The sequence below is a fragment of the Gymnoscopelus microlampas genome (assembly GCF_963454915.1).
Source record: "Gymnoscopelus microlampas genome assembly, chromosome: 3".
Taxonomy (NCBI): Eukaryota; Metazoa; Chordata; class Actinopteri; order Myctophiformes; family Myctophidae; genus Gymnoscopelus; species Gymnoscopelus microlampas.
The window spans coordinates 29826838-29844224 of NC_139940.1; the positions used below are offsets into that span (position 1 = coordinate 29826838).

The 17387-nt window shown below is 43.0% G+C and overlaps 1 protein-coding gene across 1 annotated transcript in view; it reads right to left on the bottom strand.

The window, feature by feature from the left end:
* The window catches only part of taf2 (TAF2 RNA polymerase II, TATA box binding protein (TBP)-associated factor), a 34924-nt gene extending 24174 nt beyond the window's left edge, over positions 1 to 10750 (bottom strand). Inside the window, exons 1-8 of the mRNA XM_084053734.1 lie at positions 10037 to 10750; positions 9449 to 9503; positions 8907 to 9067; positions 7710 to 7828; positions 7226 to 7367; positions 5971 to 6202; positions 4144 to 4328; positions 3245 to 3358 (exon numbers count right to left, since the gene is read on the bottom strand). Coding sequence (XP_083909860.1) covers positions 3245 to 3358; positions 4144 to 4328; positions 5971 to 6202; positions 7226 to 7367; positions 7710 to 7828; positions 8907 to 9067; positions 9449 to 9503; positions 10037 to 10086 — 1058 coding nt within the window. The 5' untranslated portion in view covers positions 10087 to 10750. The remainder of the gene's footprint in view (positions 1 to 3244; positions 3359 to 4143; positions 4329 to 5970; positions 6203 to 7225; positions 7368 to 7709; positions 7829 to 8906; positions 9068 to 9448; positions 9504 to 10036) is intronic.
* Between the last annotated feature and the right edge of the window lie 6637 nt (positions 10751 to 17387).

Consider the following 17387-nt stretch of genomic DNA (forward strand, 5'->3'; position numbering starts at 1 on the left):
TTATGTAAAAAAAATATATAATAATCGGCTTTTTGTTAAATGTATTTTTATGTGGTTTTGTGAACACAACATTTATAACCATCAGCATGATTTATTGGCTCATAAAACCATGAATAGCTATAACGATTCAACCTTGGTGGTTTCTCCTTTACATGTCGAGTTGAACCCAGGCTGGCTTCAGTAGTGGAGATGATTTCATTCTGTTATAATAAACGTATGAGTCAAGTGTCTCCCTTAGCCACACTGAAAGCCATAGTGAAATCTGACAACTCAATTACTGAATTAATTTATGGCTGTTTTGGTCACAGCTCATGTATGAGCTAAACTCATTAAACCGCGTATGCACTCTTTTATACTTGAAATACAGTGAAAATGGCCGATCTACAAGCTCACAGTGCGTCACATGTATTTTTGAAAACCACCAATGACATCTTAAATCTGACTTATAGACATCTGTGTCTTGTGAGCTTTGCGTGGTAGGTCAGTGATTGCTCACAACTTTGGCAAATACACAGCACTCTCAAATTAAATATGTCTTTCCATCTCTCATCTTTATTTAAAACACATGAAAACTGTCTATTTAAAAATCTAATGTGTGTTTATCCATAACAAAGAAAGCAAAAATATAATGACTAGTGACATCCATTTCCATATCAGAGGAAAGGAAGATGTAAACCTAATTTATCCACTTCATGCTGAGCCAAGAAAATACAACTTGCATCACAGCTGGATCAAAAATAAATATATTATTGCCAAATACATATTGATAAATATTGTGTTTATTGGCCAATACCCCCAATGTTTTCCCTTACAAATATGGATAAATGAAAGTGTCCATGTTTTCCTCGTTCCCTTTCTTCTAAGGTGTTCAACAAGCTGCTAGAGCTGGCTGATTTCCTCAAATGCTCCTGTCTTCAATTACAGGCCCCAGCTAGAATTAAACCACACTGATTAATTGTTAGCAGGCGATGCCACGCTTCTCTGAAATCAAAGAGACGGCTGACTTTCCTGGGGACTGTTCCTACACAATGCCAGCTCAACAACATCATCAGCAGGACAAATAAACCCCAAGACCCCACATCTGATGCTTGTTTTGCAGGAGGGGATAGGAGAGGAGAATAAGTAAGAGAAGTAAAGTGGAGGAGAAGAAAGGAAGGAAAAGATAATAGGGAAAATAAGTCGAAAGTGGAGGAGAGTACAGGAGAATACGCAAGACACGCAGAGGAGGGGAGAATAGGAATGACAAGCGATGTGGAGGAGAGGAAAAAGGATTATTGAGGAGAAATAGAGAAGAACGGCAGAGAATAGCAACAGGGAGGGGCATGAGGGAAGGAAAAGGAAGACAGGGGCTTCATTGTTAGTGGGGTTCAAAAGCTTGGACACCTCTGGTGAAACTCCGGCATCTCTGTCAACACTATTGGCAGCACTGGAGAATGTTAAAGTGCTCGTAAGGGCCTCCCAACGCGCGCGCACGCACGCACGCACACGCACACGCACACACACACACACACACACACACACACATTGACCAGCTGACAAGCTGTCATGTTGGCACATACAATCATTCAAGACCAGCATTGGACAGACATCTGACTTTTAATGGTAATAAAAATAGGTTAACACTGTAGTAAATCTCTCATCACCGACCACATAAAGGTCTGACGAATAAACCGCATTTATAATAGAGAGCAGCTTGAATTGGGAAGCGCTGCTGGCAGCTTATGCTCCAATGAAGTGATGGTTGCGACTGAACAACATACGTTTTCAAATCATATTGGAATCTGGCTGATGAAAGGCCAAAGTCCAATCTTTACCTTAACCATAAGAACCCTAGCATCCCTATTCTGATCATGTCATAACAGGCAAACGTTTGGCAAACTAAAATTCTGATCAACAAGCTCACAAAAACGCGTTCTGTTGGGACAATTTTTGGAGAAGAGAATTGGTGTAGAGAGAAAAGGGGAGGGGACCAAGTACAGACCCCTGGGAGACAACTGGGAGACCCTGTCAACGAAATATACAGGGTTTAATTAATGTTGTTTTGTCAGATCCAAACAACCTTTTCACATGGACCAGTCCAGGGTTGTTTTGACCATTTGGCTTACAAGGCATATAAAAAGCTAAGCTTTAAATTCACTAATTCATCGTCCTTTATCTGTCAGGAGGACAGGTGTTTTATTAAACTCTCGCACGTTTCTTTTTTACTGATCTGAACTTTCCCTCGGTGACGCAACAGGTTAGTTCTGCATTCAATCTCTCAGCAGTGGACATATACAGACCTCAGAACAAGTGTTACCACACAACATCTGAACAAAATCAGTACTTTTCCATTACAGCAGACTCTGGTGAGTGTTAGCCTAGAACACAGTTCAATCAAGGCAAGTCTTGTACTTTTGTATGCAGGGTAGGCACCAAAAGGGGGGGAAGAGTGGTGTGTGTGTGTGTGTGTGTGTGTGTGTGTGTGTGTGTGTGTGTGTGTGTGTGTGTGTGTGTGTGTGTCTGTTTTTGTATATTTGTTTTGGTTTAAAAATATTTGCAATGTCACTATTGTTCATGTGTGTGATGCTATATATAATACTGCAACACAACTGACAATAAAAACATTACTGGACTGAAAAATGGCAACGGCTGGCATTTTCTCATCCAGAATTGCATGTAATCACAATATCTTTGCATCGATCAACACACTTAATGTCACAAATTAACAGTAATGGAAATCAGGGATTCCGCCAGACCAGTTCAGTCGAAGCGCACCACGGAGAGACGTCATCAAAGTATATACCACTATGGCACTGTAATATGCTTTGAATAATGTTCAGGGTTTTTTTCACTGTTGCTACATTTGTGTGAACACATGGATATTGTGTCGCTATTGAGATACCTGGTGGCATACATATTGAATTATTAAATAATGTCCATATTGTCCAGCTCTAGCATGCGTAGGCACGTGCAACCCCCTCCAGTAGCACCTAGACTACGTTTTTTCCTGCAGGAAACCCTGGAGATGACGCACCGAGGTGACGGTGGCAGTAAAGCCAGGCCGTCACGCAAAGCCTCCAACTACGCCCTACTTTGAGCCAGGAAAAACCCTGATGGAAATATTGCTTAAGTAGTGAAACATGAGCGACTATGTTCATACAATTAATATGGTGAAAGGAACTGCTGTGTCTCCGTCTATGCTAGAGCATACCGGTATGCATGTGTTGGTGTTTCCATGTATGTGTGTGTGCGTGTGGTTCCATACCAAGACATTCTGGAGATGAAACAACCAAAGAACTGCTGTGCCAGGGCCTGGGCTAGACAGCGCCGTGTCATTGGTGTCTGGTCAATGATCATACCACTGTGAAGCAGGTTGGTGCTGAGAGCAGAGAGCAACATTTATGAACAAAGACAGATAGAAAGGTAGATACAAACATCAGCTATGCCTCTTTTTCCCTTTGTTTAGGCTAATTAATACAGTACAGTAAAAAATAAAAAGTAAACAGCGTGATAGCGTTTCCTGTCAACACTGTTTTCAGTTGAAAATATGCTGTGTTTGTCATATACAACACCGTCATTTATACAAAGTATAACTGAGCAATAACTCATGATGGGCCGTGGTATATTGTTATTTTATCAATAACTCATGATGGGCCGTGGTATATTGTTATTCTATCAATAACTCATGATGGGACGTGGTATATTGTTATTCTATCAATAACTCATGATGGGCCGTGGTATATTGTTATTCTATCAAGGGGTGTTGAGACAAATGCTAGGTTTGATGTTTATCTGGTGTCCTAGTTTCCTTGAAAACACTATATGTTGTATTTGTACTCTACTTGTATGACTATTTAGCCTGCTGTTTGTTGAATATAGTTAAAGCCATTTACTCTGCTTTCACACTTGTAAGTCACTATGGGTAAGAACGTCTGCAAATTCATTAATAGGAAATCAAGAGACATGCACTGTTCTATCCACTCCTCTATATTTACTATGTATTCATTATTGTTTCTACGTTCTGTCCTAAGGTACAGCCAATGGTACAGTATATGGTTATTATACAAAGTCTATCAACCAATCAGATTGTTTGATTTGACCTACTCTTTTCATATATAAGCCTTTATGCACTACCACAGACAGACAACAGTCTTTTATGCTTACCTGAAGATGCTCATGGAAGCATAAGAGGACACTTGCACATAGGCCTCGTCCACAAACACAGTCTTGAAACAGGCGTAAGGGTAGCGACATGTCAGAATCTCCTCATAGAACTCAAAGATCTCATGGAGAAAAGACATGGAGTGTTTGAGCAGCGGCAGGAGCTGGGGGAGACAGAAATGTGTCACCTGGAAGGGGAGAGAAGAGATACCAAGGAAAGAGTTACATACAGGCAGTGGTGGAAAAAGTACTCAATTTGTTAAAGGTAGGGTAAGTGATTTACTTTGGTTAAAATAAGTGTTAAATAGCTCTATATTCTGATAGTGCTCATTGCTATAGAGCATTTTTTCAGTAAAAGGAGTCTCCCATGTCTCTACATCTCTTTATTAAACAGAAAATGCATTTTCAATGCTCTCTCCTGATTGGCTTAAAATGTGTCACCTACCTGAAAATGTATTATATTCTGTTTACTAAAGAGCTGGAGAGACCCCTGTGACCAAACAAACGATCTGTAGCAATGATTACTATCAGAATATAGTACTAACCTTTTTAACAAAAACACCAAAACATATCACTTACACTACCTAGTAAAAGTAACAATACTGCAATATAGAAATACTCTTGTTACAAGAAACAGTCCGGAATTCAAATTGTACTTGAGTAAAAGTAGAAAAGTATTGGTATCAAAATGTACTTAAAGTATGAAAAATAGAAAGTACTCATTATGCAGAATTTCCCATTTCACTTTTTTTTCTAGAGTATATAAAATGTACAAAGATCCTTTGAAAATAGCAGATCTGCAATGTAGATCGGCTATTTTCAAATAGCCAAAGTTTAAGGCCTGAAGTTGTGTGTATGTTTTGTAAGCTAAATCTACAAAGTAACTAGTAAATAAAGTGGTCAAATAATAGTAATGGAGTAAAAGTACAATATTTGCCTCAGAGATGTAGTGGAGTATAAGTAAAAGTACTGGAAATGTAGTACAAATACCTCAAAATTGTACTTAAGTACAGTACTTGAGTACATGTACTTAGTTACTTTCTACCACTGCATACAGGTAATTTGTCACTGGACAAAACGTGGTTGACCGTATCAATCTAATACATACCACAAAAGCATGTCACTATGGGAAATCTACATAAAGTAAAGACATTTGTCAATGCTGGCCACGTTGGTCTTTTAAAATCATGGCTTGTTAATTTATTTTAAATGAACTCTCTCTCCTATAAATGTCTGTCAAGTTATTTCTGCTCATGCAATCTTTACTTTCATTGGATATGGCATTACAATTAATGATGAGGACATTGATAAGTTAAGGATAAACACACCATCACGTTTGATCAAAAGTCTTGGTCTAGTTCTAGAATCTTGGTGACACCTAGTGGTCACTATTAGAAATGACAATGGCTGAAAATGTTACAGTAAAATCTATATTTCTCCCCTTCCCATTCCCACAGTTGGTGTATGAGCTACATGTATCCAATCTTTTTTTCCATATTGTGGCAATGGAATTACTCCATTTATAAGCCTACACAAAAGTACAGTAATACACTGTGTAAATCACTGATTTTTGCTTTATTGTATGGTAATTTAGCATCACTATCGTTCCCTTCCCTGGTATTTGAACCGATGAGAGAAAGTCATTTAGTTGGTAATTGCACCATAATTGCAATGCAGTAGTACTTTGAAGCTTTCCAGTACACTTCGTTGAATTATCACAAACACCACAAATTATTAGACTGCAGGGCAGGCAACTGCTTCCACAGCCCAGACATAAATACAGCTGCCTCAAATATTCAGTCTACAGCGAGTCATTAACTACAGACCCACCTCATGCATGTAGGGGTCTACAAGGATCTCAAAGGGCCCCACAGCCAGTGAGATGTTGGGGGCGGCGGTGGGGATAGGGAGGACATAGTGGAACGTCTTCTTCCTCATGTCGTGGGTGTAGATGGTCTCTACCAAGTCCCCGCAGGACACAGCCACCATGGCGGCATCCACTGTGAACTCCAGCTTCCATGTACACAGCTCAGAGAAGGAGTCCACACAGGGAAACCAGAATCTAGTTGGGGATAAAAAACAAGTTACATGAGTTCAGGACAAAAACTGTGAAATGTATAATCCTTAGTATGGGTTCAAATAGGGAATCAAGACTCTGTATAGAACTAAAGAGAGAAATTGTGACCTTGGTTGAATCAAGTGGAGAAAGAGTTAGCATAGCAAAACAGCCCACTCCAGACCTACAAGGGGAAGCGTGACCCAGAGGAGAGCAGCCAAGTAAAGATATGAATCTGAACTTGTAGTTCTGTGAAGGTTGGCCATATACAGCCACTAGAGTTCTCAAATTCTGCCTGAACCCGACCCAGCGTTTTTGGGCCCGGCCCAAAATCTATGCTAATTAGTCGGGCCGGGCCTGTAAAAAAAAAGAGAAGAAAATGAAATCAATTACCCCCCAAAAAAGAAATTTCAACTGCCCTTAGCGGCCTAATGGTAAGGCCGACAGAAATGGCAGTGGATGTGTTGGATGCATCTCAAAGTGAACTTTACTTAGGTATCTAGTTTGTTGCCCAGTCCGATCTCTGGAATGGAAGGTGCAACCTGCTCAGTTCAAAGCTTGTTGGATGCGTGATTTTGAGGACATTAAGCACATAATGACAACTTTCCGGGTTTCGGGCCTAAAAGTATGGTAATTGTTCGGGCCGGGCCTCAGGCCAGCAGGTCCAGTAGGGCCCAATTAGGGTCGGGCCTTACTTTTCAGGCCTGTTGAGAACTCCAATAGCCCCATGAATCATGATACATTCACACAATATCAGAACTATACATAACATTTACTATTCTGCACATTATACCGTATACCACGCACTGTGTAGGGAGGCTCAAGTGTAGAGGATGTAGTTAGCCTATAATAATAATGCATAATACCAGAAAATGCTAATACATAGATAAGTACAATTAGATAAAAGAGTGGAGCAAGGATTAATGGTTGACAGCAAATAATATGGGCTTCAGTCATGTCAGGAAATCACTGGTCATATTAAGTGACTAGACTAATTCAAACTTGGTAAACATGTAGCACTTATCCCACCTGGTGGAGTTCTGGTATCCAAAGGAGAATACATGAGCTGCTCTTTCTGCCATGTTGCCCTCCACATCAGGGACAACGAAGTGAAGACCCCCTTTGGGCTGGTCCAGGGAAAACTCAATGTACACTTTTAACACCTTCAGATCTGAAAACACAACAAAGGAACGTTCAGTGCATGAACCATGATCTAAAACATTTAAGTTCTACGTAACTGAAAACCTGGTTACAGACCTGGTACCTCACATTTTATTTAACATTGACTAAAGTTTGATGCAGTCCTGCATAGGAGGAAATATAAAAGTTTCATGACCCTAGGCTAGGGTCTATGATAATCTTCCTAAGCTTAAAAAAAGGAAAGAAAGAAAATCATCTTGAGAAAGCATTGTGCTTTTTTTTAACCTGTACAAAGTTTCAAGTCTAATTGCTCTGAGCTCAAGAACTGCAACTTTTGTGATAGGCACTGCATGTTACGTCTAATGTATCTTACCATCTCCCTGTTTCCAGAGCTCAGACGGGACTTTGATGACCAGCTCTCCATGTCCGGCATCAGGATCCACAGCACTCACAGCTGCTGTGTAGGCACTGGAAAAATAGTTCAGGTTCCTCCTACAGAAGCAGAAAGATTGATTGATTGATATTACTTCATAAACGAAAATACAATACACTACACATTATAAAATCAACACATTCCACACATTACACATAATACAATTTTGCTTATACATTCCTTGATATTCAGGAGCCATTTTTTCAAATCTTTCTCAAAATCACTCACTTATACATTTCACATCGGATTGTATTTCATTTGGGATTGCATTCCAGCCTTCCCCACCTCAATAAAGAACACTTTACAGAAAGAGGTTTAGCTCGTAGCTTGAGCTTATCCAAATGACTAACCATGATTAGACCAACAGTTCAAGGTTCTTTATTGTCACATCTTGTCTAGGTACACAGGTACACAAGAGTAAAGAATATTTTTGTTCGGCTCCTCTGACATTATGAAAAGCACAGTAACAGTGATATAGACCAGTGGTTCTCAACCTGTGGGTCGCCACATGATTTTGGGAGGGTCCCCAGATGACAGTGAAGTGACAATTTAATGAATTTGAGGATAATTTTAATACCAAAAAAAAAGACCATTACTGCATCAAAACAAACTATACTATAAAAATTGGTCAAACATTGGCAACAATTATATAAGAAAGAAATAATAGCCGAAAATGCCGTTGCGTGGTGTTCTATCTATCTGTGGAATGGAGTCAAACTAAATGTAATGCCTCAACTCCTACAATTCCACGTGCTTATCAGGGTGGGGGCGTCCCCAGTTCAAATATGATGATTTTGAGGGGTCGCGGCCTGAAAAGGTTGGGAACCACTGATATAGACAACAACAATGATAGGAAAAACAAGCAAACATCTATACAATAGCAGCCAGTAGTAGAGGGCAAAGTAACTTCAAACCATAAATGTAAACATTTTTGTCAGCATGCAGAATGCTGTAAAAGTGACTTGAGCCATGGTCTCTGGCTTTGTTCATCACATCAGGCGAAGCACTAAGTCAGCCTATACACATGCACATCCAAAGCCACAAATATCATAGCAACAATACGGTGCTCCACTAAATGTATATGACAATGGAGATAAGGTATCAACTGTTTATATGTGTGAGAGATGGGGTTCTTACTGCTTTGACTCGTGGTGGCAAACCTCCAGCGTTGGGTCATTGTAGATGAACGGAGCCTCAATTTCATTCACACGAACCCTGTAGATGCGACACTGCTTACTGTTGAGTTTGATCCGGTTCAGGTTGACCACGGTGGGGAAAATGGTCAGCTCAACATAACCCTGATGGAGAGAGGGGGAAGGAGAGAGAACAAATTATACATACTGTGTTCTGGACCCGCAATTGGACCACATGGAGATGGGATGCCAAGTTCGTGCACAGAAATCTGACTAAGTAGTGTTATAGTCAGGGCTTTACTGTAAATGCAAGGCTTTAAACTCCACTTAAATCTACTTAAATTAGTATTAGCAACAAACAGTTAGGCATGCAGTGATTGCAGTCTGAGTTAGGGTTGCAAGCAATGAATGGCAAAAACAATAGTTCAAACTGAGAACATGTTAGCCACTAAATACTGAACAATACAATGTTATTAGGAAAATGGTCTTGTCTATTGTGAGAATTCGATTACTATAGTTAGTTATGGTTTATTACAGCGTACTTACAATCACAGACTTCCTCTGGAAGTTGATGTTGTTGATGCACACCACCTGATGGGTCGTATAGACAAGACAGGGATGTCAATATGTGATGCTCTTACACTTGAACCCTAGCATCCCTATTCTGAGGCAAACATTAGCCGAACATTGCAGATATTGCAGATCGCAGATGCTTTTTTGTGGGGGGGGGGGGGGGTTAAGTTTAATCATCTGCAACACAATTTTATACAATATGTAGTGGGGGTCCCTGCTTCATCTCTCTCTCACCTAAGGGGTCCTTGGCCTGAAAAACAATGAAGACCCCTGGTCTACAGATTATTTTGATGCCTGTCCTGCACCTGATTACCAGAGTGGATGTGCTCATGCATGCACTATTTGTCTTATTTAATGCTTGTTACTACTACTAGCCAATAGCCATACATTAGTCTCTCTACAGGCTGACATTGATACACGTCAATAGTTACTATCTAGGCTACACATTCATGTCACTGCCTTTAGCTTTGCTCCATCATCATAAATGATTATTGTTCACAGATTTAGCAACTTCAACTCATTCAAATGTACAAGTAAAAAAAAGTAATACAAAATACTTATAATTTAAATGGACGGGGGCTTTCAAATCCTTTATCCTTCTTCCTGTTCATCTTTTAGCTTGATGCCTGGAGTAACATGCTAGAACATGGTGTTCAGTCTACTGGACCTCAATTCAAACTTCATCACTCTATAACCGACCCATAGAGTCATGAAGACTTATAAGAAAAAATAAAAAAAAACGTTGCAGATATCGAACAGTAAAAAGTGTTCAGTAATAAACACAGTAAACAATCCAAGTGTTCAGTAATAAACACAGTAAATTATCCAAGTGTTCAGTAATACACACAGTAAATAATCCAAGCGTTCAATCATAAACACAGTAAATTATCCAAGTGTCCAATAATAAACTCAGCAAACAATCCAGAGCTGCTGATAATTAAAAAAAAAGAAGTAAATAATCCAGCTGTTCAATGCAGAGCGTTGCAGATAAACAAACACAGTTTATGCAACGACTCAGAAAGATATTAGAGGTTCGTTTGCAGAAGCCGAAGCAGCAGCAGCAACACAACCACTGTTGACTTTTAGTTGTCCACTGTTGTCCACAGATGTAACGTTACTCCAACAGAAAACTGGGAATATAAAACGTCAGGCGGTAGAAAAGGTAGAAAAAGTGTGATGATGGCTGTTGGTCTTCTTTGAAATGATAAAAACACTTATTATAATTATGTTCTCTCTGCCTCCTGAACTCAGCGCGTTGTGTGCTCTCTGTGAAGAATGACATCGGCCATTTTGTTTGTAACCTTTGAACTCAGTGTTGCCAGGTTTTGCGAGAGAAATCAGCAACCAGGTCTATGAAAACAAGCCAAAAAGAAGCCAGTAGGCCATTTGAAAATAGCAGATCTACAAGCTCACAACGCGTCGCGATGCGAAGCGTCGTGAGCTTGTAGATCTGCTAATTTCAAAAACTCTTGCAATAAAATGTGGAATATTTGGAATATGTTTTTTTTAAACATTCTAACAACACAAATGCTCTTTGGCACATTTTCATGAAAATATTTGAGAACCACTGGTTTAAATATATATATATATATATATATATTTAGAAGCAAAGTTAAATAAGTAAGTACACTTTAGAAACAAGCCCCCCAAAAAACGCAACCCGCAACTGCCAATATTTAACAAGCTACTTTACAACTTTACAACTTTGCTTATAATAAGCAGTCATGGCAACGCTACTTGAACTCCCGCGAAGAGGAAAAAAGGAAAAGGAAGAAAAGAAGAGCATAAATAAATGAATGGATATTTACATATTTACGTGAAGTACATATATTCAAATTTTGAGATTCCGATGGAGGAATAATCTTGTACTATTAAAAGGAATAACATTTTAATTTAGGAAAATAATGGGGAAAAAATAAATAAATATATATATATATATATATATATATATATTGTGTTATCGTACTTACACCACTAGAGGGCTCTAAAGCAACTTCCCAGCAAGGTGTGTGCTCTGCGTGTTGAAGCCATAGATATATATCTATGGTTGAAGCCTCTTCACTACTGTGTTTCGTCCCAACCAGTGGTGTAAGTAACTAAGTACATTTACTCAAGTACTGTAGCCTACTTAAGTAAAGTTTTGATCTATTTTTTAATTTACTGGAGTATTTCCAATTTTCAGTACTTTCACTTACATGTATATGTGACAGGGTCAAAGCAGGGGGGTGAAACCAAATTGTAACATTTTTTATTGATGATGAAAAACCTGTATTACGCACTTAAAAACATCATTCTCTTAACTATATTTCTGCACTGCATGTTTTATGGTTGACAATGTATTTCCCCCCGGTCCCCGAGCCACTTGACATTGGACTCCCCTATAGGCTGTGTGACATTGGCCTTGTGACAGCGGACGGCCAATGTCCCCAGGTCACGCTGGTGGCAGAGCGAATGAGGGCGGAGTAGGGTGTGGCCCACCTTATTCAAAAGTGAGCGCGAGCCACTTGGACAGCAGAGAGACAGGCATACAGGGCAGTGTGGAAGTGACAGCCAGAAGGGACGGTTGTGCACAGGAGGAGCAGACATACCACGGAGCAGAGGTGGGGAATACAGTGATCGCGGCACGTACCAAGCCACCAGCAGCGGACGGTGAGCAGACGGCGCAGTAGCAGCAGAGACGGGGAGGACAGACAGACGAACCAAGGAACGGAGGAGAGGTCCAGTGGCGATAACGTTGCGCGCTTCACACCCTCAAAGCCAGACGTACAGTCTGGCGGGCGAGTAAGTGTCCTTCTATGCAACGTTACCTTTATAAACCCACGGTCCTAAACCTCATATGTGAAATATACCTGAACAGATGAACTGGTTCTAGTTTCTATGATTGCAGGCAATACGCACGAAGACAAGAAGAGACAGTGATTCCTGGCCTAAACCCCCGCTCCAGTTAAACCCCATATAAGGACATTCCCACCTTTTGCATTGAACCGTGATGAGTATATGACATATAGCAATTGAATTGGCACTTGGCACTTTACTGCTTCAGTAATAGTTGGCACTTTAACGCTAAATTCATTATTTATTTGCTATAGTTTGCACAAGCCCTGTCTGTTTTTAGTGTTTGGTGATTGTCTGTATTCCTGTATTTTAGTTAGTTAGTGGGCGCATTAGGAGGTTGAGGTTTTAGAATTAGTGTTATATTTTGTTTATGCTTTTCAATATTTTATGGCTTATAGACGCCACTGTATTAGCTTAATAAAATAGATTACCTTTTTATACAAACCTGTTTCCGTCCAGCTTTCTCCAAGGGATATGTGTTGAAGTGTTGTTCTCATTTAAAAGTATTGTACTTACCTGGGTAAACTCGAACCTGTGAATAGCCTAAGAAAGAGTGTTACAGAGGACCCTACCTCTTAAATAAAAAGGTGGCGTAGTCTTGCAGTACCTAACAAACAGTATTATTCTCACAGTAATTACGCACCCCGCACTTTACCGTGCAACTGATATTTTATTGTTGTGAGTTTAATGTGTATTGTTATTTATTTATTATTGAGACAAAGTAAAGAGTGTCAGCATTCTAAAAAGAAGTGGCAAGTTACATGTGACAACCTGGCCACCGTCACATATTTGGCGTAGCGCGGCAGGACTGGGTAGAGAACAACACAAAATCCCTAAGAGAAACTGTATTGAAATTTTGCTGTTTTGCTGCTTTTTGTTTTGTTTTGTTTGGTTGAATCAAGAAAGTAATGATGATGATGCCAGTGTATCCAGGGGCACCGTGGCTACCTAAGTTTTCGGGCATAGAAGGTGAGGAGAAATACAGGGAATGGAGAGAACAGATTAAAGGATTATTGGGCACTCAGGATTTAACAGAGGAGAAAAAAGTTGCTTTTGTAGTACAGACCCTTACTGAGGAAGCTAAGCGACAAATTAGTGTAATTGACAAGGAAGATCGCAATACAGTGGCCAAAGTCTTTAAATGTTTAGACACGTTGTATAAAACATCTGTTTCTGCTTCCCAAGCTCGTGCCTTGTTCTATGGCTGTGCGCAACGCGCAGGCGAAAGTGTGCAGGCTTATATTTTGAGGCTTAGAGAGTTGTTCTGCGGGCTGCGGCGGCTCGACCCAGACACCGCTCCCTCCGATGCCATTCTGCGAGAGCAGTTACTTGTAGGACTGTCTGAAGGCCCTCTGGGTCAAGCCTTAAGAATATATGCCCGTCGAAACCCCACAGAAGACTTCGCCGCCCTAAAAAATGAGGCCTTCCTACTAGACACTGAACATAGAAGAGAAGGGACTGCTGAAATCTTGTGCCATGCTGTTAAACCTGTCTCTATCCCAACACCCTCACAGGAATCTGAATGGAGAGAGAAACTGAAACAGGAGATTATGGAAGACGTCAAATCGCAAATGCAGGGGTTTACGCAGGAGCTCATGAAAGAGATCAGACCGCTCCTTCGACCCAACACCACCGATACACGACCTCGCGGTTCGCCTCCATCTGAACGACGCCGGGAGCCGTACCAACGCAACGAGTGGGATGAGGGAGGTAGGCCGATCTGTAGGAGCTGTAGGCAGTCTGGGCACATTGCTCGCTTTTGTAAATCTGACCCCAATCATTTAAACTAGTACGCCCTGTCGCCGAGGTCCGGGAGACAGGGGTGCAGCGCGCACTCGCCAGATCAAGGGCTAATGAAGTGTTTATTGGGGACTGTCCGACTATTGGGATCACTATGGGAGGAGTCCACTTAAGGGGGTTACTGGATACTGGGTCACAAGTCACATTAATGCAGCAAAGCTTATTTGAGGAAAAATTCTCACACCTAACGTTGGGAAATGGGCCCCTTGTTTTTAAATTACGCGCCGCTAATGGTCTTGACTTACCGTACACTGGCTATGCCATATTGGACCTAGAGCTGGAGGGAATGAAGATCCCAGGGAGAGGAGTTGTAATCGTGAAAGATGAACATTGTACTCAACCGCTGATTATTGGGATGAATGTCGTGAACGCTGTATGGCATGCCCTCTTTAAATGGCCTGGGAGGCCTGTGTTTCCATGTCAGCAGGGAAGGACGCTGTGGAAGGACGCATTCGCCACCTGTAGGAGGGTGGAGGCAGTGACGAACGAAGATGGGTCCATCGGTTATGTGTGGCCGGTCGGCCGGCGGAAGATTCGAATCCCCGCGCAGAGTGAAGTGATGATCTGGGGCCGCGCTTGGAGAGGACCAAATGGAGCGGACTACGAGGCCTTGATGGAAGCCTTGCCGGATGGAAAAGATTTGGGAGTGGCCCGTGCCCTCGTCACGGTGCGCCACGGACGTGTTCCCATACGAGTGTGCAACCCACACGCATATAGTCTGGTCCTGGACCGCCACCAGAAGCTGGGGAGGCTGTACCCGGTGGAAGAAGCGGATGTCCGAGGCGGCAGGGACCTGAGCCTGTCCCTGGGGACCGACGGAGAGGTGGAAGTGGCCGTAATCAGTGTGGAAGATGATGGACCACTGAAGACCCTGCCCGAAGAGATGGAAGTGTTGACGGAGCGTGATGACCTGCCGGAGGCGCAGAAGAGAGAGTTACACGAGATGTTGTGTCGGTGGAAGAAGGTGTTCGCCATCCATGACGAGGATTTCGGACGGACGGACGTCGTGCAACACCAGATACCGACCGGAGACGCGGCACCCATACGAGAGCGACACCGGCCGTTGCCGCCCTCCATGTACCGGGAGATGAAGACCCTCCTGAATGAGATGCTGGAGAAGGGAGTCATCAAGGAGAGTTGCAGTCCGTGGGCGGCACCTATCGTACTGGTCAAGAAGAAAGATGGCAGCTGGAGGTTCTGCGTCGACTACAGGAAACTTAACGCCGTGACGCACAAGGACGCCTTCCCCCTACCCAGGATAGAAGAGACGCTCACCAGCCTGACGAAGGCGCAATGGTTCTCCACGTTAGACCTGGCCAGCGGGTATTGGCAAGTAGGAATGGATCCCCGGGACCGGGAGAAGACCGCCTTTACGACCCCGCTGGGCCTGTTCGAGTTTCAACGCATGCCGTTCGGGCTTTGTAATGCGCCCGCGACGTTCCAGAGGCTGATGCAGCAGTGTCTGAGTGGTCAGGTGACAGAATCCTTGCTGGTATATCTTGATGACATTATAGTATATTCACCTGACTTCTCCTCTCATCTACAGCACCTCGAGCTCGTCTTCCAACGCCTGTGGAGACATGGACTGAAGCTGCGGTTAGACAAATGCAAACTTCTGCGGAGGGAAGTGCAATTTCTGGGCCATGTCGTGGACAAAGAGGGAGTGCGGCCCGATCCGGAGAAAGTGGTGGCAGTGCGGGACTGGACACCACCCTCAACGGTCCGCGAGGTCCGCGCGTTTCTAGGTCTAGCGGGTTACTATAGGCGTTTCGTGTCCTCTTTTGCTGCTATAGCACGACCCTTAAACAACTTATTGATAGGAATCCCAAATGACGTAAAATCCCACCAGTGTAAAGTCGAGTGGACTTCGGAGTGCCAGCGGGCGTTTGATGCGTTAAAGAGTGCCCTCACACAAGCCCCGGTGTTAGCGTATGCGGATTATACACAGCCTTTTGTGGTTTACACTGATGCGAGTGGCCGTGGGTTGGGAGCGGTTCTAGCCCAGGTCCAAGACGGTCACGAACGTGTAATAGCTTATGCAAGCCGCAGTCTCCACCCGACCGAGCAGAATGACGCAAATTATAGCTCGTTCAAATTGGAGCTTTTGGCCCTTAAATGGGCCGTGACCGAGAAGTTTAAAGATTATCTCACTGGCGCTCGATTCACAATATTCACGGACAATAACCCTGTTGCGCATCTCCAAACGGCTAGATTGGGAGCTGTGGAACAACGGTGGGCTGCTCAACTTGCGTCGTTTACTTTCGACATCAAGTATCGACCGGGCAAAAACAACGCCAACGCTGATGCCCTATCGCGGTTCCCAGTGCAGCCTGTAGATGTGGCGGCTGTACAATCGACGCCAGCAGCCCGGGAGGATGAGTGGAGAGAGACGCAGGATCGGGATCCAGATGTGCAGGTGGTGAAGAGGTGCGTGGAACGGGGGAGAGCCCCTAATATGGTGGAGAGGAAGAATTGGACTCGGGGAGCGCGGCAACTGTTACGCCAGTGGAACAAACTGATTATACGAAATCATGTGTTATATAGGAAGGTGACCGATCCTTATACCAAAGAACAATACTCACAGATCATTTGTCCAGGTTCACGCAGAGAGGAGGTATGGAGAGGAATCCACACGGCCGCGGCGCATGCTGGGTTGGAGAGGACCTTGGCCCAGCTGCGACGTCGGTTCTATTGGCCAGGCATGGAGGGAGCGGTGCGTCAGTTACAACAGGGTTGTGTCGCCTGCAGCCTGCAGAGGAACAGGTCAGAGCCTCGGGCCCCCTTACAACCCTTTGAAGTCTCATATCCACTAGAAGTAATAGCCATTGATTTCCTCACATTAGGTAGGCCTGCTGATGCGTGGCAAAACATTCTGGTAGCTACTGACTTATTCACCCGTTATAGTTGGGCTATTGCCACCCGAGACCAGACTGCGCACACCACTGTCCGTGCGTTATGGACGCATATTATCCAGCCGTTCGGCTGTCCGGCCCGGTTCCACTCAGATCGAGGCCCCAACTTCGAGTCCGAGTTAATGCACCATTTATGTCAGACTTATGGTATTGCAAAAAGTCGCACCACTCCGTACCACCCGGCTGGGAACGGTGGAGTGGAACGATTTAATCAGACATTACTGAACATGTTGCGATCACTAGACACTGATAAACAAGGAAGATGGAATGAGCACTTACCCGAGTTAGTTCATGCTTATAACAACACGATCCATAGTGCTACGGGTTATGCCCCCGCCTACTTAATGTTTGGCCGACATTTGAGG